Genomic DNA, 27488 nt, shown 5'->3' with positions numbered 1-27488 from the left:
GTATAGTGGAGAAAAATAGACTCTGGGTGGCCTGTTATCTGCAGTCAATCATGTCAGTGGCCTGTAACAGCTGCTTTTTAAAGCCTGGATGGCCTGTTTTGCCAGTCTGCAATTAATCTCCTGATCAATGGTATAGCTTAACAGGTCTTTCTGGAGCTTTTGTGTGAATGAATGCTGTGGGAGTTCTAAAACTACACATCATGGTAAGTTAGCAAAACAGAGGCATATTTGTTGATCCACGGTTGCAATTTACACATATTCATTAAAGAGCCTTAAGAAAAGGGAATGTAACATGAAGCTGACTTGCTGTTGTGGTGCAGGTTGAAGTCTCTGCAAGCTAGGTTTTGTGATGCACCTTGTTAATTTCTGCATGATCTAAGCTAAGTGGTGGTACAGAAAGTGTCTTATCTCTGTTGTAGTTTACTCATCCTTGCTTGGACAACTTGTTGAGAATTGATAGACTAGAAACTTGTCATGTACCAACACTAATTGATAGGTTCAGATGTATGTAGGGCTGAGATTTTTTAATTTTTATTTTTATACCCCACTTTTCTCCCCAATGGGGACCCAAAACAACTTACAACAGTCTTCTTGTCTTCATATTATAGTCACAATACCCCTGAGAGATAGATTAGGCTTAGAGTGTGACTGGTCCATAATTGCCTCATGAGAAGTTTTACTTTAAGCAGTGATAATTATCTAGCCGTGATAGCCTACTATAGGTGTTTTGTTCACAACACTGGTAGCCATGGCTTTCAGAGACAAAGGCTGTTTTATTTTGTGTGCACTCTCCACACTTACGCATGGAAATGTTATTTGTTCTGAGCAGGGATTGAACATATAGAGGTGTGCATTTGCTGTTGCTCTCCCCTCATTGAATCTTCACACTAGATGGTTATTTAGTATAAAAACTGAATAACACTTGTCTTACAAAAAAATAAAGAATCAAGCAACTTGAAAGGTTAGCTGTGATTTTCTCAAGACTGCTGTCTCATTCAATAACAGCCAAGGGTTTGAGGATGAAGGATTCTGTTTCCACAGAAGGATCTTGGTGTGTGTGAAAGAAAAAAAACATCTCAAGCAATTGTACAGGGAGCTGATGCAATAAGCACACCTGCTGTAAAGAAATTCCTGCTAAAATCTAAGCACCTTACTATATTTAATATTTACCATTTTGAATCTATTCATTTGTACTGTTATTTAGTGGGATATTTGCCCCCCCCCCCCCAGTCGGAAGAATGAGACAGACACAAGGCATTGGAACTAAGGGCCGCTTTATTAAGTACAACATCAACTCTAAACTGCAGCAAAGGCAAACTGGCAATACAGGTCAAGCCAAGGGGTCACTCCAAGACCTCCACCTTGACCTGCCTGGGTGAGCCCCACTACCCTGGGCGTGAGCCATTTTTAGAATGGCCTGGACCTGGCCGGCCAGGCAAACATGCCCCCCCCATCAAGCTCCTAAAGCCTCAGCCATACAGCATGAGTGAAGGACTTGCACTTGGGGTTCCCTGGAGGCAGTCTGCACAGGTGGGTGGTAGCCATGAAGCATACCATCCCTCGTGACAGACCCCATTTCCACACTGATGGGGAATTGCCAAAGGGGTGCCCCCCTGGCCTTTTCCAAAGCCTCAAGTCACTTCAGTATGTCAAGGGCAAAATTAGCCTCCTCCTCTTCCTCAGAAGAGGAGAGCGGGTGGAGGGCTCTTGAGAGGCTGCTTTTTAGTGGGCTGCTTGCCCTTGGACTGGCCTTTGCCTTTTCTGGAAGCAATCATACAAATAGCTTTAGTATTTAAATGTAGCTTCCTCCTCTTATGCTCAGAATGAGCCCAGTTAATTAAATACCAAGTCACTCCAAAAAAGGAACACTGGGCGTTAATATGGCACTGTGCCACCCAACTTGCCTATGTACTCCAATACAGAGAAAAGGCATAGCTAAAATGGTGGCAAGCAACAAAATGGTGGCCACAAACAAAATGGCGGACTCACAGCAACTGGGGGCCTAAAGGCCCCCAAAGCCTCTAGACTCACCAAGCCTGCAGCCTATTCCTGCAGCCTATTCCTTGCCCTCCCAAGCGGGGCTGATCGCTCTTAATAGCAGCCTATTCCTGTCCCAAGCTGGGCCTACCACTCTTAATGACCCCCAGGCAAAAGAAACCCCCTTGCCCAATTGGTACCGAAGGCTGCTGAGCAGCACACCCAGTGTCACCACGGCACACAAACTGCTCCCCGAGGGGGCCTGAAGCCAGAGAGGGCCGAGAAACAGCACTCCACTGCTGCAGGTGCTCCACTGTCATCACTGCCACCACCAAAAGAGGCAAGCAGGTAGCCAAGCAAAAGCCTTGCAGCAGCACAAATACACTCCAATGCCTCTGCGGCTCCTCCACTACCGCAGAGAAGCTGCCTCCACAGCTGCCAATGAACAGGTGAGGAGCAAGCCGGGCAAGCCAATCCGCAAGCAGGAGCACCACCGCTACTGCTCCACTAGCCTGGGCATTCCTCCGTGGATCAGGGAAGATGCAGGAGCCGAAGAACGCTTCCTGCTCCAACCGATCACATGGAGTAACTGAAGCCTAAGTGGTGGAGACGCCACTTACAGTGCTTCTCTCCACCCCAGGCTTGAAGCCTGGATGCCCGGGAAGAGCCATCTGCCTCCTCCTCCTTCCGAGGAGGCAAACCTCAGCCCCCAGGCTGAAGCCGCTGCACGGCTGCCCGGGAGGGCCATCTTCTCATGAGAATTGTTTTACATTCAGGATCAGGGCCTCAGTGATATGTTATATACAAGGAAAAATTCTGCCACAGCAAGACAGTTTTACATGAAGGATGGCAAATCCTGGTCACTTCAAGAAATAAGAAAACCTGGACAGAAAATACCTTAACTTTGCATTAAACAAAACTTTTTATAGAAGCTAAATTCATTTTTATTCCACCAAAGAAGTATGATATAATGGAAAAACCAATTCTACCTTTCATAAAATATAAATCACCTTATGTAAAATGCTAGTGAATTTTGAAATGTCAGTTTTGAACTGTTCTTTTTAATTTTAGAGCTTTGACAAGATATTTGCCTTTCAGGAAGTCATGCATAGTATGTGAACGCTATTGTCTAAGTTGACTGAATTTCTGGCCCCAAGCTTGGAGCTGTGAAATTGGGAAGACTGGGACTACTGGCAGAGAGCCACAGAAGACTGGGGAGTGGTTGCTGCTTCATGTCTCAATGAATGCGAGATCACCCTGCCACAATGTGTTGCTGAAACCGTACCCAGGTTGGTTAGAAACAGAGGCATCTCAGGGCTTAGCCAAACATTTCTCATGGCTTATGGTTATGTTCCAAACAGAGGATAATTTGGAATATGTGCCCCAAATTGTGCCTAGCTTAATGTCAACACAAGGTATTGATGGCAGCAGTTAATGGTACTCTCTAGTAGATTAGTTCTCTGAACAGCTTGGACTGAGACCAGTTAATTTCACTAGTTCATTCCCCCAACTGCACTGATTTATTTGCAGCCCTTCACACCCTTTTTTGTGCCATTAGCAATGGGTCCAGCTTTTATGCAGCTTTTCCCTGGGAACACTTCCCCCCCCCCAACTTTTTAAAAGGATTGTTTTCCATTTAGCATTTCCCTGTGCATAATATTTATTCTGTTTTTTAATATTCCATCCTCTTCTACTTCCATTTCTGCCCCCAGCCAGCTGACTTCTTTGTGATTGGCTACTCTTGTCTATCCAGCCACTCCCTCTCCTTTCCATCCTTCCCCCCTCCCCTCCCCTCTCCCTCTTTTCTTTTTTCTTTAATTTTTTCCCTAAATCCAATGTAGTTCAATGCATCAATGATTTGCAAGCGTGTTGGAGGTGCACAGTTCCCCATTGTTTTCATTGATTTAATTCCTTTCATTGCTTTCATTTTTCAATGTTCAGTACTATATAGGGGGAAGAATAGAGCCCAAATCTGCTAATTAAATAAACAAAGAGAGTGTGGAGAGGGAGAAATTCCAGGAATAGCAATTCCTTCAGCATTCCTCCAATACATTTAGTATATACAAAAAGAGGAAAAAAATTAAAATGCCTGGCACTGTGACACCACCAATGATGCCATTAGTGACAACAGCACCAGATCTCTTCTGCGCTGATTTATTTGAGTACAGGGCAGAAAAAATAAACCAGCACCATGCTGCCATTACATGGAAGAGGTGCAGAGGGAACATGGCCAAGCCGCTTGCATTGGTTCCGGCTTGATTTCTTGAAAACGAGGAGTAAATCTGGTATGAAGAAAGGAACTGAGAGTTAACTCTCAAGAAGTGGCCTCAAGGATGAAGTCAGTAGAACATGCAGTTACCATACATAAGCCACAGCAAGCACAACGTTTTCTAGTGGCTTGTTGAAGGCAGCAGCACACACAGTGGACCTTTTTGCAGGTGCTTCCAGGAAATGATTTTAGGGTTACACTATTAAAAAGAGACCTTTCCCCCCCAAACTGCAAAATCACTTGTCCTTCTTGCTATTTGTATTATTTGTTTGTTCATTGGACCGTTCTTCATGATAGTTTGAGTTAATTGGTGTTCTTCTGTTCACTACAGAGATGTGCTGTTTCATTAAACTGTAAGATTTAGGTATGAAGATTTAGTTGATATAAAGTGGAGTTTCTTTCGGAGGAGTTAGCTGTTAGCTATTCAGTTCCCAGTGAATTTGGACTATTTAGTTTGCTACATGACTCTTTGTATGTCAAGAGGGAAATAGTTTATAATGAAGTACTCTGTATGTAATCCATTGATGTTTCATGAAGTAGTTAGATGCATCGTTATCTCCAGAGACCAGATGTTATAACTTCTATCTCCTGTAATTAATATGCATTTTGTAAAAATGTTGCTAATTAATTTTTAATCCTTAAATGTACATTTGTTATGCTTAGAATGTGGTGCAAAGAATTAATAGAAAATAATTTATTGTTTTTTGTAAAGCAGCCAATAGATGTGCATGTTCTGTATATAATCTCTCTCTCTCTCTCTCTCTCTCTCTCTTTTAAGAAAAAGAACAATGCTGTGATTAATGTCTTCTTATTACATATGGGAGTGACAGTTTCTCAACGAATTAATGCTTGATTGCTGATTTAAAACTTGGCTGCAATCTTGAAGGAAATTATTTCCGTGTAGACCAGCTGACTCTGTAGATTCCCCAACCATCCAGCCTCCATTATTCTTAAGGGGGGGGGCATCCTGTCTTGATGTGCAATAGAATCTGATAAAAAGTTATTTTCCAAAAGATCAGGTAGTTTTATTCTGAGCTGTGGTTGCCAGGTCTCTCTAGCAACCAATAGGTGATCTTTCCTTTGCAAAGAGTAAACTCACTCCAAGTCTGTGCTTAACAATGTCTCTTTCTGAAGTGATGTCATTGTGCTGGCTGAGGGAGTGCTCACACACTTTGCATGAGGTTGATTCTTTAAGAAGTGATTTTATCTTGCCTGGCTGGGAGTGTGCTTGCTGCATTACTGCCTGAGTTGCCTGCCGGTGGCAGGTGATCACTGGGCAGCTTGCCACCTCCTAGCAATCGGTAGGCAACTGGGAACCCTATTCTGAGGCCATTCTGAAGTTCCAACCAATTGTTCTCCCAGTGATACCATTGTGAAACCATCTTGTTCAGGTCACCGTTTGAGTATGCCAACTGGTGATTTTGACTGGCCTATTGGCTCTAGACTTTTAAGCTTATTATTGTGTGCAGATTTATAAATCATTTTGAACTGTTTCATGATTTTTTATGTTTGTAAACCATCTTGAGCAAATAAGAAAAGCAATCTGTTAACTTATTATAATCAGTACAACCAGCAGTGATATGGTGGTTGGTAGCCTCCCAATCTGTTCACCATGAATCCCCCTATGATATTATTTTGTCCTTAAACAGCAGAAATGGCACCAGAGGCATTTTAATTAAAAATAGCTAACTAGTTAGTTTATTTCAGAAGGTAAATGTCAGGTGAAATCAAGGGTTGAAAATTTATAAGGTAATTCAGCATACACACACATGCGTGTGCATATGCACGCACACACACACTGAGATATAATCAGAAATTACACAGTCTTCAGTTATTATGCTCTCTACAAATATTTCAAATATGTTTATTTTGAGGCTTTTCTTCCCTTGGTTTTTGGTGTAAGGAATGCTGGTAGCCACTTTGTAGTATCCCAGTCCCCTTCTCTCCACAAACCAGAGCTTTCCTTCAGTCCTTAACTGACTCTGAAGGTCTCCACAGGCAGTTTCCAACCACACCCAACCAGGGATCTCTTTACTCTCCAGAGTTACCTCCCTGTTTGACTGGGTAGGGAAAATTTCTTCTCCTTAGAAGATCAATTCCCTCTTCTTGGTCCATTTGGGGGTGTGCACTAGAGATGGGCACGAACCTAAATACAACCCAAAAAAACCCCACGAACCAGGCCAGTTTGGGGTTTGCAAACCAGGGTTCGTGGAAGCTCCTTTCCATGCTGGTTTGCTGGTTTGTTTTTATAGGGACAGTTTAAATGGGGCATTTAAACTGCTCCTTTAAGGGCCCTGCCGCAGCAGGTCCCTTTAAACTATCGCAGGATCCCTCCCTGCTGCCTGCTAGCTGATAGTTTAAAGGGACCTGCCGCTTACAAGGCAGGAAAGGGCCCTTTAAACTGTTAAATGCCCCCCCCCTGCCGCTGTTAAGGCCAGAAAAGGGCATTTAAACCCCACAAACCACGAACTGGTTCATAACTGGTCCAGTTCCGTGGTTTGTGGTTCAGGTTTTTTTTGTTCCGTGCCCATGTCTAGTCTGCAGTCACTTCTCATACCTCCTTGCCATCTTTCCCCCTTTCTCCTGTTGATGTTAGAACTGTTCTTTCTAAGGACTCCATCCTCAGCTTTTCATACTCGATCTCTCTCTTCTAGAACTGAAAACAGGCCCGCCTCTTTCCACTCCTGCTACCCAATCAGATCCCTTGGAGGAGCCTGTCACTCAGCTCTCTGATTCTGCAAGGGATTAACCCTTGATAGTAGTGCTCCTGTGTGTACAGCCCTTCCAGGATTTTTAACATGTGCACTCCATCGTAACCCCCCCCCACATTTGTCCTTCCCTTTCCCCCAAATACATCTGACAGCAGCACTACTACAGACTTGCAATCAGGAAACTTCTCTGGAGATCTTTCAATCCAAGGAAGATCTAGCTCCAATCCCAACCCCATGACACACCCATTCAATAGGGTCACTCAGCAATCAGGTGTTGGGGGAGGGGGAGGTTGCACTATGCAAAAAGTGTGGCAAGATGATAGAAATACTTAAGTGGAATATCACTGAGCCCAAATTTGAGAGGCATTTGGTCTGGTTTATAATGGGCTTGGGGTTGCTGAGCTGAGGAAATTTTATTCTGAACCACACACACACTTGCATTTTCTAGACATTTGAAATGTAAGATCATCCTTTCCTTGAGTTGCTGCTAGTTGCAAGGGGACCTGTGGGTGAATATATTGTAATAAAGTTACCTGTCACTCTCTACGTTGAACAGATATCATGACTGATATTTAGGTATTCTAAATTTGCAGCCAGTTTTTGACATTCAATTGAGAAAATCTTTTGGATTAGAGAAATAGATTATCTTGGAAATCCTATTCAGTTTTTATCTAGTGCACTCTTGAATAATTGTTCTTTCTCCCCATTTCATTTTTCAGGAAAATGTGCATGCTAAAATTTGAAATGATAATAAACATCCCCACCACAGGAATGATACACTATGGGGAAAATGTACATACAACTGGATATATAATCAAGTTGAGGTTGCTTTTTTCCCTCCTTGTTTTATCAAACCACAGAAGTGCTGTTACACATTAGTAAAAAATCATGCCCAGAGAATTTTGATGCAGTCATGGCCAAATCCACACGCACTCACCATCCGCTTATTTGCTCAGTCATGGCAGTTGGGTTCATTCCGCTACCATGTTGTGCATCATCACATTCACCCTCCCAGTGCGTCTTCGTGGCGCAATCAGTTCTCCACACACCACTGAGTAAAGCATTATAGTGGGAGGGTCCCTCCTCCATCATCAGCATTGACAGCGCACGTCACTTCCTTTTTTTTAAAAAAAAGTTAATTTTGCACTATATTGATATTCCAACTCTTATGTAGGCAGAGCCAGGGAAAAGCCAGAGTATTTATAGGGGGAATCAGGTTCCATTGAAAGCCGAGAGCGGAAAGTAACTGATGTTTCTTTTCCAGCACAAACCGCTGCTCACTAAAGTAGGTTTTGCAGTATACCGACCTTTCTTTATTGCGCAAATGTGCTATGAAAGCCCTTTTTATTTAAAAAAAAAGGTCCGGGCAAAACCAGATTTCCACCATTATCACGTGGTATGGAAAGGAGGCGCAATTGTGGCACGGTGATGGCAGGGAACACATGGAATGGGAAACGTGTGAGTATCTGCTTGAACAGCGCCGCAGTTGCGAAAAAGGCACGGAAACAAAAAGGAAGTGTGGATTTGGCCCATATGTCCCATTTCATTGTGCTGCTTTTTTGGCAGTGTTTAACCAATGCATATGTGTAATGATGAGGAAGGGAAAAGACACAAATATGTGAAGGAGATGAAAGCTGCAGGAAACCATGTCATCAGAATGTAAACTCCTTGCCTCTTGAACCCCATTGCAGCTCAAAATGTCCCTCAAAATACTATTTCTGAGGGGCAGAGTATGCTCATGAACAACATGAAGAGGGAGTCAGAAGTCTGCAGTGGGAGAGAGGAATTAGTTAACCTCACTTTATTTCAGTAGAAATATTAGGTGGGATCCAACCCCTTCTATGTTCAGTCTATAGATAGATATAGATATAGATATAGATATAGATATAGATATAGATATAGATGGAAGATTCTTAATGTATTGGTGTGACGGACTACACTTAAAAGCTGGTTTCCTAAGTGCATTACAATCAGAGAGATGAGAGGGAAAGAGTTACCTAATGCTTGGAATGGAGAGCTTGAGTGGCAGGCTGCTCCCTCCTCTCTGATTGGTCAGTTTAGAACCAGTCTGAAGTGAGTCAGTTGGTTTCTGACAGGATTGTAGAGAGTGTGTAAGGGAAGGTCAGACATGTTCCCTTTGGTGTGAGGGAAGAGGACTCTGTTGCCTTATCTGTATTATTACTGCCTTAAGGAAGAATTATATTTAAGAATTGAAAATATAAGTGTCAGCATAGGCTGAAACCAGCTTTACACTCATGAGAGAACTGGGAGTGTGTTTTGGCAAGAGTGATTGGGTTGTGGGCTGAGACTCCCTTTCAAGCCAAAAGAAGAAGGGTTATATCTTCTGAGGAGAAGATTAATTCCTGCCCAGTTTCTAAAAGGGGTTTGGCTCTGAGGAGGACCCTGGGTCTGTTGTGAAGGGGAAACAGTTTTAAATTAACTCTAGGATACCTAAACTGCCATAAGGAACCTTGTGAAGAAACGTTGTTCTAACTAAAGTACTAAGTAAAACACTTCTCACTGTTAAGAATCAAGAACATATGGTGGAGTGCAGCTGTGAACACTTTGAATCAGTACTCCTCATATTTCTTATACTAGCACTGCCTATTAAGTATCTAAGCCCTGATTGGTTCATGCACTGGTGGTCTGATGTAACTCAGGCCTGAAAATGGCTGTTTGATTGTACTGTGAAACCTCTCTGGTTAGTATCTTTCTACCAGCATGTCAGAGAGAGGCTTTGCCTCCTGCTTTCCAGCATGACAAGAACTGCATGGCATGGATTGGACTCTGTTGTTAAAGCCTTTGGTAAGAACTGTCAGCCATGAAGCGAATTGTAGTTAGCCAGCCTAGTTAGATGTATTTAGAACAGTCAAGCTTTATTTGTTTTTCTGCTTGTTTTAAATGTCTATCTGAAGAGCGGCTCCTGCTCAGCATATGCTCCAGTGTTCCTTTCTGAAGTGTATACACCCTCAGAGTAAACCCAGAGGCTGAAAAGCCTCAAACAAATAGACATCCAGAGCCCTTGAAAGCTCTTAGGGGTTCTGGGAAGGCTGTGTTCAGCACCCAGGAATGAGAGAAGGGGGCTGGGGTCATGATATCCAGCAACCAAGTTTCACACAGTAGCCAACCAGATGCCTATGGAAGCAGTGCACAGCGGCCAAAGATGCTTGCTTATTTGACTCCCTCCTCCATACTGCTGTTCAGAAGTTTGTGGTGTCTGAATATAAAGGTTCCATTTAGCCATTGTTGTTAGTTGATGGACCAGTACTCCATGACTTTGTCTAATCCCCATGTGGAAAAGGGAACTTCAGAAACAAGACCAGGTATTTTGTAAATCCAAAATTCTGCAATCATGTTGGTAGTCCCTCCCCAAATTGATATAAAATACCTACAACTACTTCACTGTCTCCACCACCACTCCACAAAGGGCTGAGGAGGAGGAGGAACTGTCCTTTTAGAAGGCCTTTCAGAGTAAATAAACGTTTGTTTGTTTGTTTGTTTGTTTGTTTGTTTGTTTGAATTTTAGCCTGCCTTCTCCACAAGTGGGCTCAGGGCAGGTCACAACAAGGATAAAACAGTAAATATAAATATAAATACATTTACAGCAATAAAAACCAATAAAAGCATATCAAACTCCAGTACCCCTAAAATTGTGGATCATTCTGTTTTTCCCTGCCAAAACCCATGCAAAGGAGGAAGCTTCAGCTGTTCTGGTCAGATCTTCTCATGAGGGGTGAGAGCCAGTTTGGTGTAGTGGTTAAGAGCGAGGGGACTCTAATCTGGAGAACCTGGTTTGATTCCCCACTCCTCCACTTAAAGACAGGTGTGTGACCTTGGGTCAGTCACAGCTCTCCAGAGTTCTCTCAGCCCCACCCACCTCACAGTGCTCTCTAGGCAAGAGATGATCTGTAAAACCCTTAACTCCATTAAAGGTTTTACAGGTCAAAACCAAAACCTTGAACCTGATCCAGAACTCCAGTGTAGCTGCTGCAGAATAGGAGTAATATGTGCTCTGTATGGTATACCTGTGAGGACACATGCAGCAGCATTCTGGACCCGCTGTAATTTTCAGGTCAGAGTTATAGTAGCCTTAGAGTGAGTTATAGTAGTCTAACCTGGAGGTGACTGTTGCATGGATCACTGTCATTAGGTCAAAGGTCAAAAGGTAGGGAGCATGCTGCCTAGCCTGCCGTAGATGGAAAAAAGCAGACTGGGCAACTGCCATGACCTGGGCCTCCATTTGTAAGGAGGTAGCCAACATCATCCCCAGACTCCTGATAGGCACAAGATGGGAAGCTGGATTCCCAACCCCAACAGCCCACAACCCAAGTGCAGGACCTCCATCTTCATGGGATTCAACTTCAGTCAGCTCTGCTTTACTCATCCAGAGTTGAGCTCAAAAGCTCTAATTAGGACATCCAGGAGAGAGTCAGGTCAGCTGTCCATCAACAGATACAACTGGGTGTCATCTGTTTACTGGTGACAACCCAGTCCAAACTTTCGTACCAGCTGGGTGAGGGGGCGCATATAAAGATTGAACAGCAGAGGGGAGAGTATTGCCCCTTGTGAGATGCTACAGACCAACGGATGGCATGTCAATAACTTTTCCCCAAGTGCCACCCTCTGTCCCCATGGAAAAAGGAGACAAGCTACTGTAAGGCTGTCCCTTGAATCCCCACATTGGCGATTTATTTGCATGTCCCTCCCCCAATTCATACCTTAGTGTTGCTGCTCAGATCCTTTACTCTTCTGTGTCTTCCACTTTCTTCCCTGACTTTTCCAGCCATATCTTTTGCAGCTGTGTCCTTGTGAGTTAACGCCCTTGAAGCTGCCACATATTCAAGGTTCAAAGCAATCAAAGTCTGACTTCTTGAGCCTCGGAACATATAAACACATGAAGTTGCCGTAAAATGATTCAGACCACAGGTTTGTTAGCCAAGTAGCGTTATTTTGACTGCTGGTGGATCCTCAGAGTGTCAAGCAGAGGTTTTTTGTTCGTCTCTCTCTCCCCACCCCGTGCCCCAAGCTTACTTATTTTAACTGAAGATGCCAATTTTTCTTCTCCACATGGTGAATTTGTGCACATGGATCAGAAACATTGGTGAGATAATCCCGTTGTGGTTTTCCTGTGAGAAAACACTGTAGAGGGAGAGGGGCCTCTGCAGTGTCATTTTTGCGCTCTCACCCTTTTTAGATGCAGTTCCTGCAGCTGTTGTGTGACTGCAGGGAGCACAGTAAAACTAGTGCATGCCTATGGGCAAAAGTAATGCCTAACCAGGCTCTCTGGTACTAAGAAATGGCTCATTCCTCTGCACCTTTGGGGCATCACTTCTGAGATCCTGAAATGGCTTCTTTTGAACCAGTTCTAATTGTAGTCAAAATAACATGTATAGCCCTTGCAATTTTCATAATAGTATTGTGAAACTGAAGCATGGCGGGGAGGGAGGAATTACAAATGGAATTATAACTTTTCTCTCTTGCCCTAGCATCTCATTCAAAAATATATTTAGAAGTGCTTTAATATCTTCTCCCACCTCTCTCCTGCAAAAGCCAGAGATGATATATTAACTGAGACCAAGCATACTGGAACTGGGCAGCCTTGATGAAGAATTGGCAGAGGAGAGTGAGCCCAAAGAGCTTTTATCATGAATAGCAGCTCCGTCTTCTTTGTAGCCAGAGGCATTCTGAAAAGGGCAGGCGGTTCAGTCAGTGTGCAGACGGAAAGCAGATACTGGAGACCCTCACATTTTTCTTACATTTTTATATCTTTTTGTCGATGGTGACTTTGAGTATAGCTGGTGATTCATAGGAACCTAAGAGTGTCTGGTTGTATGTTTATCTGTAAATGTTTTGAGAAAGCTCAAAGATCAACACAATGATCACCAATATTATCATGGCCTGCTATGTAACATTCTAGCTTATGCCTTTTTTTTTTCAAAATTCAGATGTCAATTGCTGTATTGCTTGCCCTTCAATCTGTGGTGCAAAAGTGATTTGCGTTTGAAAACATGAAAAATGTGGATATGCTTTATTATTTGAGTAAAAAATGGATATATCGTTATGGTTTGTAAAGTGTTAGGTGGATATTTGGAAGGTGGCTTCCATGTAACTAGGATGTTCCAAAAGAGGAAGTTTGGCAGTGCAATCCTATGGAATAACTGCATAGCAATGTGCCATAAGTCTCATTTCCTTTGATATGCTTCTGCAGGCTGAGACAAATGCATGCAAGAAAGATGCTTTCAGTGGCTGAAATGTTTCTGCAAAGTTTACGTTTTCTAGACCAGATTGCTGCTGTTTGCAATCCAAATGGGTGGCATCTTTGATGCCCTTAAAAAATAGCTTGCTTCATTGTTATATTGATAATATACAGCCAGTCAAATTTGTCTCTAAAATAACGTCACTGAAGGTAAACAGTGGTATGTCAATGAAGGCAGTGCTGCCTGAGTAGATGCATTAAATAGACTTGTGCATTTCTTTTGTGATTAATTACAATAATGGGGTGCTTTGTAATTATTGTAATTAATATGAAAATAAAACAAATTATCCAACTAAATAACCTACAATGAAAACAAAAATGATTGTCTTTTGTTTTGTTCTGGTTTCTTTCCTCATTGCTGCCGCAGGGTGGCTGAGGCGGCGCAAGGAGGCCACCCGCGCGCCACATGCCACCAGCCGTCCCTGTCCTGTTGCTGCTGTGCCTGCCTGGGGGCATGCAGCAGCAGCAGCAGCGGCATGGGGCTGGCTGGCGGCGGCGCGGGGTGCACACCTCCACCCCCGGCACCCCCTCCAGCGCCCCCTCCAGCCCTGCGGCCCCTGCGGCCCCTGCCTCACCACCTCAACAGTGGCGCCGGTCCTGGCTGTAGTCTGGCAAAATCTCTGGGGAAAGCAAAGACAGGTGGTAATTTATGGCAGAGAGGAAGAAAGAGGTGCTACAGGAGGGCAAGGCAGTAGAAACCAGCAGAATTCAAGACAAGACGTAAGCCAAATGTCTTCATTGTTGATTCTTGATGTAGTTTCATCCAGTTGGCCATATTATTATGTTGTTACTACGAGGAAGAAGTTTTGAGCTGATCCTTGCAGAATTGGCCTCCAGTGCAACCTGTCACTTCCGTATTGCACCTATGGTTGCCAAGTGTTCAGTTTTTTCTTCTATATAGAAGAATATATAGAATACAGTCCAGTATTTTCTTGCACTGTCTGAGAAAACTTTAAAGATATTCATGTCCAGTAATTTGCACAATCAGGAGGAGGAATGGCTGGGGCAAGCAAGATGAGCAGCGGCACCAGCTGGTGGTGTGCCTGGGTACACAAGGATTTTGGTGAGTGGGCCATGGCACCAGCAGGTTGCTATGGCTGCTGATATGCTGCGTGACTGACTGGTGTCTCAGTATCTGGTAGGAGGGGAGGGCAAGCATGGGCTCTTGGCAAGGAGAGTGGGGCTCAGGCTCAGGCTCCCTGCCTCCTCTCTTCTCTTCCAGCCAGTCTGTTGGCGGAGGGCACAAAAGTGCAGGCCCTTGCCAAAGAGAACAGAGCTCAGACTCCACTTCCCAGCCTCCACCCATCCGGCAGCCAGTTGACTGCCCAGTCACCTCAACCAGCGACACATTCTATTCTCAAGGTGGCAGCGTGCTTACTCACATTTCCTATGAAATCCCCTTCCCTCTCGCAGTTGCCTTCCTTTTCAAGTTAATAGCCATAGAAAGCTAGGGAGCCTGCCTGAGCTGGATAATTGATTGTAGTAGGATGGAGGCACATGTTGATACCGTTCAGTTCTCACTTTCCACATTATCCCAATGCCCAGTCTCAATATAGAAGAAAAATTAAATGTTCAAAGCACACATGCCCCTTTCCCAAAGGCAGTTTCAGGCTGCCTTGACAAAAAGAACATTTAGGCTGATTCCAGATGGCCAGAAATTGTGGTTTTTCTGTGGAAATAATCGCTTACCGGCCACGCGTTCACTTTCGTCTCCATCCACTTTGTCTCACAGCGTGCCGTGCCGTCCCGCTTCTGGATGTTCGCACGGCCAACTGAGGTACTCGGGATTGGTTGTTTCCTCCCTGTCACAGTTGACGTCGGGGGCCTTCATTGGTTTGCATTTCGTTTTTTTTTAAAAAAAATTTTTTACGTGTTTTGCGCAAATGCGCAAACGCGCAGATATGCGAATATGCAGCGTCGACTTTTGTGCACTTTTGTGCGTTTGTGCACATTTGCGCAGTTTGATGTGCGCAAACATGCGACTGCACAAATGGCACCCAGTTTTTAAAAAAAAAATTAAGGGAACATTGTTGCCGGCTGGCCGGCAAAGGAAGGAGGGAAAGGGGAGGGCCTCTCCGTGGCGACGAAGCATCCAGAAGTGTGCAAACCCGCAATACCGCGTTCACACCGTTCGCTTATAGAGCACAACTGAGCGCCATGGACCGCAGGTAAGCCGGGACGGGAAATTGCAGGTTTTTACGAGTGAGGTCGCTGAAAAAGCGAAAGCACTCGCTCTATTTGTGCCCATCTGGAATCGGCCTTAAACTCTGTTCCCCTCTTCCAAGATGGCTGTCCTGTGTCATGTATGCACCCATCCATGCCATTTATGTGTTCTCTGATGTTCTGATCTCATGCCATATTAATACTGTTCTAAGTTGCATTGTATTCATATAATAATATGTAATTCATACCAGAATTAGCCTGTCTAAAACTGAAAGTGCTTTGCTTCACAAAGATACATACTCAGCATGTTATCTTTAAACTGTAGGCTGTCTGTTGACCTTGCAGCTGCAAAACAAGAATGTAACCATTTCACAGGGGAGAGAAAAAGACTTTGATTCCTTTGTAATCTTGCCTAGGCAAAAGCTATTGTGTTCTCATGTAACTTCTTAGGTTTTCGCTCCTAAATGCAAACTGCTCAAGGGGAGGGTGGAAGCTTCCTATATCAATAGTGCTTTTGCCTGTATAATCATTCCTGCCAACTTCCCCATCTATGGATGTACCCATGAACTTAATGGATCTCTAAATAAAAGTCTTTCAGCCAATGCACTGGAGTGCTTGCTGTGATGGGCTTGGGGATCTACGTATCTGCCATGGAATGCCGTCCCTAGAGCTGACATCCTGCCTGCATTGCCAGCTTCCCCACATTATTATGCTTTGTTGATGGCAACAGTAATGTACAAGAATTACAATGCTATATATTTTCAGATTTTTAATTACAACCACAAAGACAGGTATGATGGGAAATGAAAATTATAATAAAGAACAAAATTACAAAATTGTTTTTTAAGAGGCCAAAATTGTGTGATCCTTAAAACAGCATATATGAAATACTTCCCTGTGCAGATCTTAATTACATGGGTGCGCACAACCCATAAAATAACCCATTAAAAGTAAGGGCAACATTGTCTTAGATAATAAAACTAGGAGTTGGCTTTATGATTAATTAGGAGGGTCCTTTGTAGTGAAAGTAAATGGGGCAACATAAGCAGGCAAAAAGGCTGCTGCCTCATTGTTCAAGGTAGAACAATGGTTTTGGAGGCAGAGACATTTGCCAGCTGTTGCATGTCGCCTTCTTAAGAGGCTAACCCAGAAGGCTGTGCAAGCTAGAGAGCAGGAAAGACAAAGTTTCACTTCGCTGTTAGTTACCTACAGGAATACTGGGCCTATATAAACCATTCAGAATCAGGCCATGACAAGCCTGGGCCTAGAGGACAAGAAACAGCTTAGAGTTAAGTATTGTTCTGTCTCCTTTTCCAAGCCAAGTTATCTGTCCTGAAATTTCAGTGTTAATAAATAAACCATTAAGTTAAAGGAAGCGGGGTGTTACTCTACTATGTAATACCCGACTTGGCTTTCTGTTCTCCCCATTGGGGATGGGGGATCCCTTATTCCCAGCTTCTGCTCCCTGCCACCACTCACCTTGCCAACAGGGGGGAAAGGTGAGGGAATGAGCCTCCTGGGGCACAGTCCTGGAGTGGTGTGAAAACATCACTGCCAGGAGTAACGTTATTACATAGGCCCTGGGAGAACTCCTATACTTTGCACCAGCATAGTGCAAAGTGCAGGAATGATCCTGGGACCTGTGCAATGATATCACTCCCAGAAGTGATGTCATTGCGCTGCAAGTGCAGGTGCGCGTTGTACACGCAAGGACGTTTGGAAGGTGAGTGCCCAGTCCCCCTCCCACTGGGAAGATAAGGGGACCTGGCAACCTTACTTGGCTCATTCTTTGCCTACTGTTGGTTGAGAGCAGTTTTCTAAACCCTCAATAGGCTGTTCAGCTGTCCACAAGGAGCCTGATGCTGTGTGTAAGTAGCATGGTATAGATCAGTACAAGATCTCCCGCCTTGCACTGTGCTATACTGTCCGGGGTCAGCAGCCCAGCCCCTGGACTTGCTGACAGACAGCGGCAGGGGGCAGCCGGGAGACAACAGTTCAACTGCTCTGACTGGCAAACAGAGCCAGAACCTGCCTACTCCAGGGGGAAGGGGCAAAAGGCCTAAGCCTCAGAAGGCTGGAAGGAGCAGGGAGAAGCCAGCTAGTCCCACCCTCCAGGGGGAAGAGAGGGGGCTAAGCAGGCTAGAGGAAAAGGGCCAAGGCAGGGGGAATAGGGACCCAGCAAAAGCCCAAACAGAGCCCTTACCTGCCAAGGAGGAGAAGCAGCCACTACAGCCCAGAGCCACACCCTGGCTAGAGGACAGCAGCCTGGCTCAGGAGTGGCTAGGAGCCAAGCCCCTCCAGGTGGAGCTGCCACAGGCATTCTGGGGGAGGAGATGGGTAGCCCCGCCCAGCATCAAGGAGCAGGCAGCCCAGAAGCTGGCTGGGGCAGCTCCTCGTGAGCAAGGCCAAGGAGACCTCAGCTGGGGATGGCTCGCATTCAACCCCACCCTGCCAGCAAGGCAAGGAAGCCAGGAAGGGATTAGTGGTAGGAGGGAAACACCTGAGGGAAGGCACAACTGGGCCAAGTCAGGAGAGGGAACAAGCCTAGAAGGAGGGCGGGGCTGGGAAAGGAAACCCTATATAAGGTGGCTAGGAAGAGCTCTGGGGCGGTGGGTGTGAGTAAGGAGTGATGATGTGGAGTGAAAGCAGAGCAGTGCAAGAATGGAGATGAGTTCTGGGAGGAGGAGATGATGGAGGACACAGGGGGTAAGCAGGCCAGGTTGAGCAGGCCAGTGAGTGGACTGAGAGGGAGTCTGGATGATGTATACTGCCCCTCCTTCCACAGAGCAGGGTCCTGCAGTATCCCTGGTGCCCCTCTGATGTCAGGGCCAGCCCAGCTCAGGCCCTGCCCAGCAGTGGTAGCAACAAGCCCTGACATATATGATGCCACAGGTGAGGAGTGGCCCAGGGATCAGGGTCATTTCCCTCAGCCCTCCCAGCCACCGCTGCCCAGTAGGTGTCCCCATGCCTCCCTCTGTCACTGCTATTGCCCAAGAGTTTCCTCCCCACCACACACACACACACACACACACACACACACACTGCTGATGCTGCTGGACAGGCCTCCCACCACTATCTGTTGGGAAGTGTCTCAAAGCCGATTTCAGCAATGCAGAGAGATGTGAGACTTGCCAGCATCCTCAGAGGCCAAAGTGGGGGTGGGGAACAATGGGGTACTTGCCGCTCATGTGCGGGCATAGTGCATGTGTGCTCCCTCACTCCCCTGTTGTGCCAGAAAATGATGTCATTTTCCAGTTCAACAGAGGGCTCATGGGGCATGTTGAGGCAGAGTGCTGTGGAAACTGCCCCTCTGGAGGCAGTTTTCACTGAGCTCTGTGCACCATGGCATCTGTGTCATGTTGGAATGGAGGAGTCACTGCGCATGCTGAATTTTCACAGCACTCAGCTCTGTTGCTGGGGTGATGGGGGAGTGCTGGACTTTGTGCATGTGCTTCTCCCCACCTCTGTTCCTTCTCCTCTGCCACCCAGGTGAGTGGGACCAGGGGGCGGCAGGTGACAGCAGGGATGAGAAATATATAGCTTGATCCCATGCACATCTGCTTAGACAGTCCCACTGATTTAAGTAGATCATAAATCCAAGTATGCAAGGTACCAAAATCACAGCCTACAAACTGTCATGAACAGCATTAAAATTTACACAGTAGAACTTTTAAGCAGTAAGATAATACCAAAATAATCTGTAATCCATCAAAATTTGTGTGTGTATATTACGTGCTGTCAAGTTGCTTCTGATTTATGGTAACCCTATGAATGAAAGACCTACAAAGTGTCCTATCATTAACAGCCCTGCTCAGATTTTGCGAACTGCAGCATGTGACCTCCTTTATTGAGTCAAGCCATCACATTTTGGGTCTTCCTCTTTTCCAGAAGACTTGTCTTCTCAGGATGTGACCAAAGTACAATAGCCTCAGCTTTGTCATTTTAGCTTCTAGGGAGAATTCAGGCATGATTTGATTTAGAACCCACTTATTTGTATTTTTGGCTGGCCATGGTATCTTTAAAATTCTCCTCCAGCACCAAATTTCAAATGAATCAGCTTTCTTCATTGTCCAGTTTTCACATTCATTCATAGTAAAGGGGAATACCATAATATGAATTACCTTAATCTTGGTCCCTAGGAACATGTCCTTATTCTTAAATTCCTTCATGGCTTCCCTTCCAAGTCTCAAACTCCTTCTGATTTCTTGATTGCAGTCTCCCATTTGGTAGTTGATTCAGCCAAGGAATAGAAGATCTTTAACAATTCCAGTTTCTTCATTGTCAGGCTTAACATTGTAGAATTTCTCAGTAGTCCTTACTTTTGTCTTCTTTATGTTCAGCTGTAATCTTGTTTTGGATTGCAAACTGTATATCCTTCTAAAAATAAAGATCTCAACTAGTCACCTAAAATACCCTGGCACTCTTATCAAGGAAGGGTGTTCCCCAACTGTGAACTGTGAAGTAGTTTGTCCATCTATGGTGGTTTCAGGCAAGGTAGTATGGTCTCTATACAGCAGCTTTCCCATGTCAAACAAAAATGTTTGATAATTGGTAGCAAATGTGAGAATGATCTTTTGTAAGGAGGTCTCTGAACTTAATATAGTATATTAAGCTTCAATATTGGTGATACATATCCAATCATTTGATGATACATCCAGTCTGAAATTGAAAAAAGGCATGCATGCACCCCAGGGCAACTTTTTTTTTATCTTGACATTTTGATCTGAACACCTTTCCTGTTAAACAGGCAAGCAAGTGCTTATATCTAAATCCCAGTTTGTCCTCAATAGTCTCTTCTGCCTGGGCTGGCTCCCACTTGTTTATGATATTCTTGCATGACGAATAGTGCAGCCAGCGTGGAGTGCATGCCATCAAGAACAAAGGTGCTGATGAGATTTTCTACATTGTTCTCTTGCTATTTATAGGCTTGACAAATTTTGAGAATGCCTGATTTACATGAATAGGATCAAATTACATCCCGCAGCTGCATTTCCAACTTCACTAAGTGTAAATTATTTGGCTGTTGACAAGCAGCATGGAGACTGGAAAGCAGATACCCAGAAAACAAAACAGAAGGCTTCTCATCAAGAAGATTATATTCCTTATTGTGTCCAACATGCAGCACACTGTGTTCTGTATAGACTCTCTAGTTTCTGTTGCTGGGATATTTATAGGCTGTGTTCACTGTTTGTCATACCCATAGAGGTAGACAATTCTGCTGGGTTTACAGCACTGTGAGTTGTTTTTGTACTTCATATTTTTTGGCACAGAAGCTCTCAAGGGGCATACTCTTTAGCTGTGTTACTTTCATTCTGTCACCATGTTTCTGTGGTCATTTCAACACACTTGGGAAAGAAATATTGCTTTTTCCCTGTATGGTACTTATGAAATGTTCATACACATTTCTTGTCTGTTGACCTTTCGACATGCAACATTTCACTTCATGTATGCCCATTTTAGTTTTGTTCTCATATTTCATTATAAGACTATAATGTGAAATCTTGACTTTATTAGTTTTAAAAATATGTTTGCCATTGATGTCAGTGATGTGCTTTACTCACAAAGTGGTGTGAGTAAGGAGCTTTATATCATGTGGCTGTTTCTTAATTACTTGGCCCACTTATGCATTATCATATCCCCAGTGTTCTTAGCAAATACACAAATTCACTCTTTGCTAATCACTGCCTCTAAGCATTTTGCTAAGAAAAAAGAGCAATATAAATGTGAAGCACTGTGAGGCATGTGCTTTCATAACAAAGTTCAAAATGACAGATAGGCCTTAATATAAATATTTTTAAAATATATTTTTACCATCAGCTATATGAAAAACATATTTTATTCCAAATCTACCTTATCTGTACAGTCTTCCAGACCTCAGGGAGCTTGGGCTCAGCTTGGATTTCAATATACCCCTGACCTGGCCCTAACTGAGTCTTCCAAGGTTTTATTTCAGTGGGCACATGGAAATTAGCAAATCTCTCATACCAATAACAGCTTCTTGTTTATGCACTGGGAAATATACATATAGAATGAAATTTCCACACGTGGATTGCTCTTTGTGAGCAATATGGGCCCAGAATAATAATGTATTTCTATATAATTTTGCTTCATCAACACAGAATCTATGCAAACTAACATGCTTCCTTATTATAGTTTCAGGTGGGTAGCTGTGTTTGTCTGCAGTCGAAGAGCCAGATCTAGGTCCAATAGCACTTTAAAGAAATCTAGTTGGTATTTAAAGTGCTGTTGGACCTAGATTTCATAGTTCCTTAAGATGATGTTTAGTGAGCAAAATATATACTTTGTAGAAAGGTGCTGTGAGGCATTCTTTCCAAACCACTCCTAATGAATATCATCTCTTTCTGCTGGCAGTAGTGATTTATCTACTGCCTCAAACTTCACTTAGACTGAGATAAAGAGAGGACATGAAGTGGAAGTACATAATCTTCCTTTTATCTCCTTTAATATTGCAGGAATTCTACTTTAAATGTGGAGCACACCCAACCTCTGACAGTGAGACATCTGTGGCATTGAACCTCATTACAACAAATAGTCGGAGCATCTCATGTATAACCTGCACAGATGTTCGGTAAGTCAGTTTAAAGAATGTCAAGCACACTGTCTTGGCAATACAGAGAACTTTGCATTTGGGGGCATTTGAATCTTTATTTTAATCTATTTTTGTTTTGTTTTACTATGGAATATGGATATGGTTTCCCATAATGTGATTTCTGTTTTTCTAGCAGTAGTCACTATACTTGGTGAGTAATCCTAGGCAGGTCTATTTAGAGTTAAGTCCCATTTTATTCAATGGGCTTACTCCCAGAAACTTGTTTTTAGGATTGTCGTTTATATCAGCTACTTGAAGATTACTAAACTAATCTGCAGAGATGTTCTTTGAATATTCTAAAGTATAATAGGTTGTATTATGTGGCCCCTTAAAACTGAATCACTAGGGAGACCCTCACATAAAAAAAAGACCACATGGGTCAGGTGACTGTAGTGGGAAAGGAAATTGGACAAGAACGTCTATCATCTCTCTTCCTTCAATGCAACAGTGGTGGGATACTATCCAATTTAAAAGCTAAGTATTAATATGAAATTGTCTGTACTGACACACACGCCTTGGATCTCAGTGATAAAGGGTAACTATAATTAACAAAGAAATAAATTCCTGTTAATGTCTTATAAACTATAAACATTTTATATATATATATATATATATATATATATATATATATATATATAAAAAACATTATAATTAAGAACATGTTCTCAGTTGCACAAAGGCTTATTATACAAAAATACAAATGGTGGGAAACTCCTGCACGTTATTTTGGCACATTGGTGTTCACTTTTTGAGATGAATATACAAGAGATTACTTAGGGAGATAGTCTGATGAAGCTGATAAATACCAGATTCTCATCTGTCTCTATATATAGGAATTTAAGGAATCTGTTTAAATTTTGCTGCATATGCTCATTTTTTGCTATTTCAAAAATAATACATTTAAGTACTGCAGAGCAGCCTACTAAAAATGAATACGTTGCCAAACACATCGTTGGGATGCTGTTCACCTTTTTTGTTCCCCTGCAGCAGCTGCTGCTGCTGCTACTACTCCTTTGCACCATTTCCTCTTCCTTCTGTGTTGTTACAATCTTCAACCTCTTTTCCCTACACTGCTATTTAATCTCCTTGGTTGTAACAGCCCAACATGGTTTTGATTTTTACAAGTGTTTGTGACTAGGGGTGTGCACCAAAACAGCAACAACAACAACAACCCTGGGTAATCCAGATCTAGGTTTCAGGAGGAAAAACAAAACTAATATCCATGAAATCCAGGCCAGATTCTCTGGTCCAGGTTAGAAAATCGCAGATTTAACCAATCATTATTGCCTATGGGGGAAATGTTGGGGGGGGGGCATTTTTAAAGCCAGCTCCACAAAAATTGAACAAAGTTACTCCTGACTGTCTGCTAAAGACCCCTCAAATTTCAGTAGGATTGGACCCTGAGGTCCAATTCTATGGACCATTGAACAAGCTGCCTCTAGCCACTCTCCATTGTTTCCCATGGAGAGTGGCTTTGAAATTCCATGGCTAGCCTGCCCCCGACACACACACACATTGCTTGGGATTCTCTGGTTCAACATTACTCTCTTGCAAGCTTAGAGAATCCCAATGTCAAACCAGAGAATCCCATCGTCAAACCAAAGAACCCCAATGCCAAACCAGAGAATCCACTGGGAATCTCTGAAGGAGGGGAGTGCTTGACAAGCTATGCAGTTTAAAAGGCAATAGGTGGCACTGGCCTGAAGGGAGTCTTTTGGAGCTTTGCTGCTGCCTCTTCTGCTAATGCAGCTGCCTGTGGCTCGATAATCCACCTTATGAGTTTGGGCGCATGAATTCAATCCAGAGTCCACCAAGGAGAACTGAGGAAACTGTATTTAATCAATCAGCATAAAACCAGCTCTCTCCTCCACCCCAGTTTCCAGACACGGATTGCAAACCATGTTTCTGACATCAGCACTTAAGACACAGCATGATTGTCAAACTCAGCAATCTAGGCAAAGGGGAGTGAGGACTGTGAGCACCTAAAGAGGATAAGAGAGCAAATAATTTTGCAAAATGTGCTGAATTTCATCAAAAATGAGAAGTGCTCTTGGAAACCCATTGAAACCAATGCTGAATGAAGCAAATAGTTTTTATTTCTTTAACTTTGTAAAAGTATCACAGCTAATTGAATGATCCTGAGACCAGGAAGGTTCAGATTTTGGAGTCAATAGATGCCAAGGTACCTTGAACAAATGGGATGGTTGTGAACTAACTGGTACAATGGTGGAGAGTGCCCTCAAGTCATATCTGACTCATGGCAACCCCTGGTAAGGTTTTCAAGGCAAGAGACTAACAGAGGTGGTTTGCCATTGCCTGCCTCTGCAACCCTGCTATTTGTTGGAGGTCTCCTATCCAATTACTAACCAAGGGTGACCCTGCTTAGCTTCTGAGATCTGTTGAGATCAGGCTCACCTGGGCTACCCAGGTCAGGGCAACTTGTGCAACAGTAGCACAGAAATAAGGTTTCTTTGCTGCCATCACCACCACTTCATAGGTCTTCCAGTGAGCATGATTTGACAGATTCAGCTTGTGTTCTCTGCCAGTGTCATTCTAGATGTTTCCTGGCCCTCTTTAGACCTGATGAGGCGTGCCCTTGTAGATCACTTCAAGAAGCTTCACTTTCCATGCTCCCAACACAGCCATAACAGAGCACATATTTGAAATCCTAAAGACTCCCAGAGGAATCTGGAATCTAGTTTGATCCATGAGCCTCCGCAGGCAGACCATTTTAACTGGGACCCCTTTCACTAGGACCCCTTTCAGCTTGAATGCTGAAGTCCCCCAGAATGATCAATCAAGGTGTCTCTACCACACATCCAAGAATACCTCTACCAACTCAGAGAGGGTGCCCACTGGGGAAATAGGAAGCCATAAACAAGCAGAATGCCTAATCTATCTTTAGTACCTAATGTAAGGTGCATATAGTCAATGCCAGTGAAAGTTTGCACTGGCTTTCTGCAGAAATTGAAGAACTCAAGGAGAATAATAGTCACACATTCCTCCCCAGCCACTTATGCAGAGTTGGTGGAGGACCTCATATCCAGGTGGCATTAAATGGGACAGATACACCACATCATTTTCTTTCCAACCTGATATAGGTCTCTCTTAAATGCCCAGCCAATGCATACCAGTGAACAACAAGGGAAGAGATCCAATATGTGTGTGTGTGTGGGGGGGGGGGCGGGTAGCAACAAAGATGCCAGCTCTTCTCAGAAGACAATAATCTCCATCAGGCTACCCTCAGTACCATTAAACCGTGCATATACAAGTGCAGAATATAACATAGAATGAGGCTTGTTCAAATATAAAGTTTACCGCCAGTCACAAAATGTAAATTGTTTTTCCTGCTTTCCCATCTTTCCCCAAGCATTTGCCAAGTTTCTATTAAGAAAAAAGTTTCATGTAACATTTGATGTCAAGCATGCATTGTTGCTAGATATAATTGCAGTGAAATTTCCTACATTCTCTTTCTCATGCATTCAACAGTAGTTTATAGGAGAAAGAGATCTGGAAGACACCTTCCAACTGATAACATGCCATATAATTCCCTATAAATATTTATAGTAGCTCAGTGCCAACTGGCCTGCATTTTACAAGATCGAACAGTATGTTAAATAAAAACAATGTTTTTGAAAGAGATGAAGGGGACCAGTTATAAGTTTATTAGAAAAAGCTATGATTTCTGGAAATCATACTATATCTATATATATCTATATATATCTATATATATCTATCTATCTATATATATATAGATATATATAGCTTGATGATAAAGAGATGTTTTTTTCACCTTGGGCACAACACAACACAATAGAGTCCATTAAACTGTTTCTTAGTGCTGCTGATGCTCCCTTGACTGCTGATGGCCGTTTGCTGTAGAAAATGAACCTTTCTGATAGGTTAAAAGATAAGTCAGCTTTGAGAAGAATAGAGGGGTGTCCATCATTTCACAAATGTTGGAGAGTTATAAAACTGTCATCTGTCTCTTTTACAATTCATCTTTCAGGCACACTATCCTGAATAACTTCAATAGCTTGTGCCATCCCTGGGTCTGGAGTGTCACCCAGCCGCTGGGAGGAAAGTACTGAAAAGATTTGGTATACTGCAGGCATCAGCCATACTGCATTAGAGGTTGCAAATATGTTTCCACTATAAAATTACTGATGGGAATTCTTACCCCAATTGAAAGGCAGTGTTGCCCTTGCATTATTATTTTCTCCATGTCAATTTTACTATCAGAATGCCTGTATACAAAATTACATCCACTATAATTAACCAGAAATAATTATCACTCGTGATTTTGCACTCACAATAGAGCGTGTAGAATCCAACCCGTTGATTGGAAGATTTCAGGATTTCAAGTCCTGGAAGCAACATTAGTCTGCTTGGTCAGATATTAAAATCCAAGATCTCCAGAATAGCTTTCTTAAAAATGTTCCATGTTCTATAAGCAGTGCCCAGATACATAAGTTGAGTTCAGGAGTTGCAGTGTGTGGATCAGAATCACAGAATCACAGAGTTGGAAGGGGCCTTACAGACCTTCTAGTCCAACCCCCTGCCCAATTCAGGATGAGCCTAAAGCATCCCTGACAAATATTCATCCAGCCTCTTCTTGAAAACTGCCAGTGAAGGGGAGCTCACCACCTCCCTAGGCAGCTGGTTCCACCTTTGAACTACTCTGACTGTGAAAAAGTTTTTCCTAACATCCAGCCAGTACCTTTCTGCATGTAATTTAAGCCCGTTGCTTCAGGTCCTATTCTCTGCTGCCAACTGGAACAGCTCCTTGCCCTCCCCCAAATGACAGCCTTTTAAATATTTAAAGAGAGCAATCATGTCCCCCCTCAATCTCCTCTTCTCCAAACTAAACATTCCCAAGGCCCTCATCCTTGCCTCGTAGGGCTCAATCTCCAGACTCCTGGTCATCCTCGTTGCTCTTTTCTGCACCCTCTCAATTTTGTCCACATCCTTTTTGAAGTGAGGCCTCCAGAACTGCACACAGTACTCCAGGTGTGGCCTGACCAAGGCAGTATAGAGAGGGACTATGATTTCCTGCGATTTCGATGCAATGGCCCTTTTGATACAACCCAAGACTGAGTTTGCCTTATTTGCCACCACATCGCACTGACTGCTTATGTTTAGTTTGCAGTCCACTCTTACCCCCAGATCTCTTTCGCATACACTACCACCTAGAAGTGTATTCCCCATTCTGTATTTGTGCTTCATATTTTTGTGGCCCAGATGTAATAATGTGCACTTATCTATGATGAATTGCATCCTGTTCACAACTGCTCACTTCTCCAAAGTATTCAAGTCTTGTTGAATTTTAACTCTATCTTCTTGGGTCTTTGACACTCCTCCCAATTTGGTATCATCAGCAAATTTAATGAGTAGCCCATTTACTCCTTCATCCAGATCATTGATAAAAATATTGATTGCCCCCCCCCCAGTCGGAATAAAAGACAGAGACTGTGTTGGGATAAAATAAGGGCCACTTTATTA

General features: G+C 43.4%; 1 protein-coding gene across 3 annotated transcripts in view; it reads left to right on the top strand.

The window, feature by feature from the left end:
• Positions 1-27488, top strand: part of PRKN (parkin RBR E3 ubiquitin protein ligase) — a 1286511-nt gene that overhangs the window by 713991 nt on the left and 545032 nt on the right. For all 3 annotated transcript variants that reach the window (XM_054972198.1, XM_054972190.1, XM_054972207.1), the window contains one exon: positions 21850-21965. In XM_054972198.1, the coding sequence (XP_054828173.1) occupies positions 21850-21965 (116 nt within the window). The remainder of the gene's footprint in view (positions 1-21849; positions 21966-27488) is intronic.

Source organism: Eublepharis macularius, chromosome 1 (assembly GCF_028583425.1).
Source record: "Eublepharis macularius isolate TG4126 chromosome 1, MPM_Emac_v1.0, whole genome shotgun sequence".
NCBI classification, from domain to species: Eukaryota; Metazoa; Chordata; class Lepidosauria; order Squamata; family Eublepharidae; genus Eublepharis; species Eublepharis macularius.
Note: the sequence above shows the minus strand (reverse complement) of the source record. Positions and strands in the feature narration are given on the sequence as shown.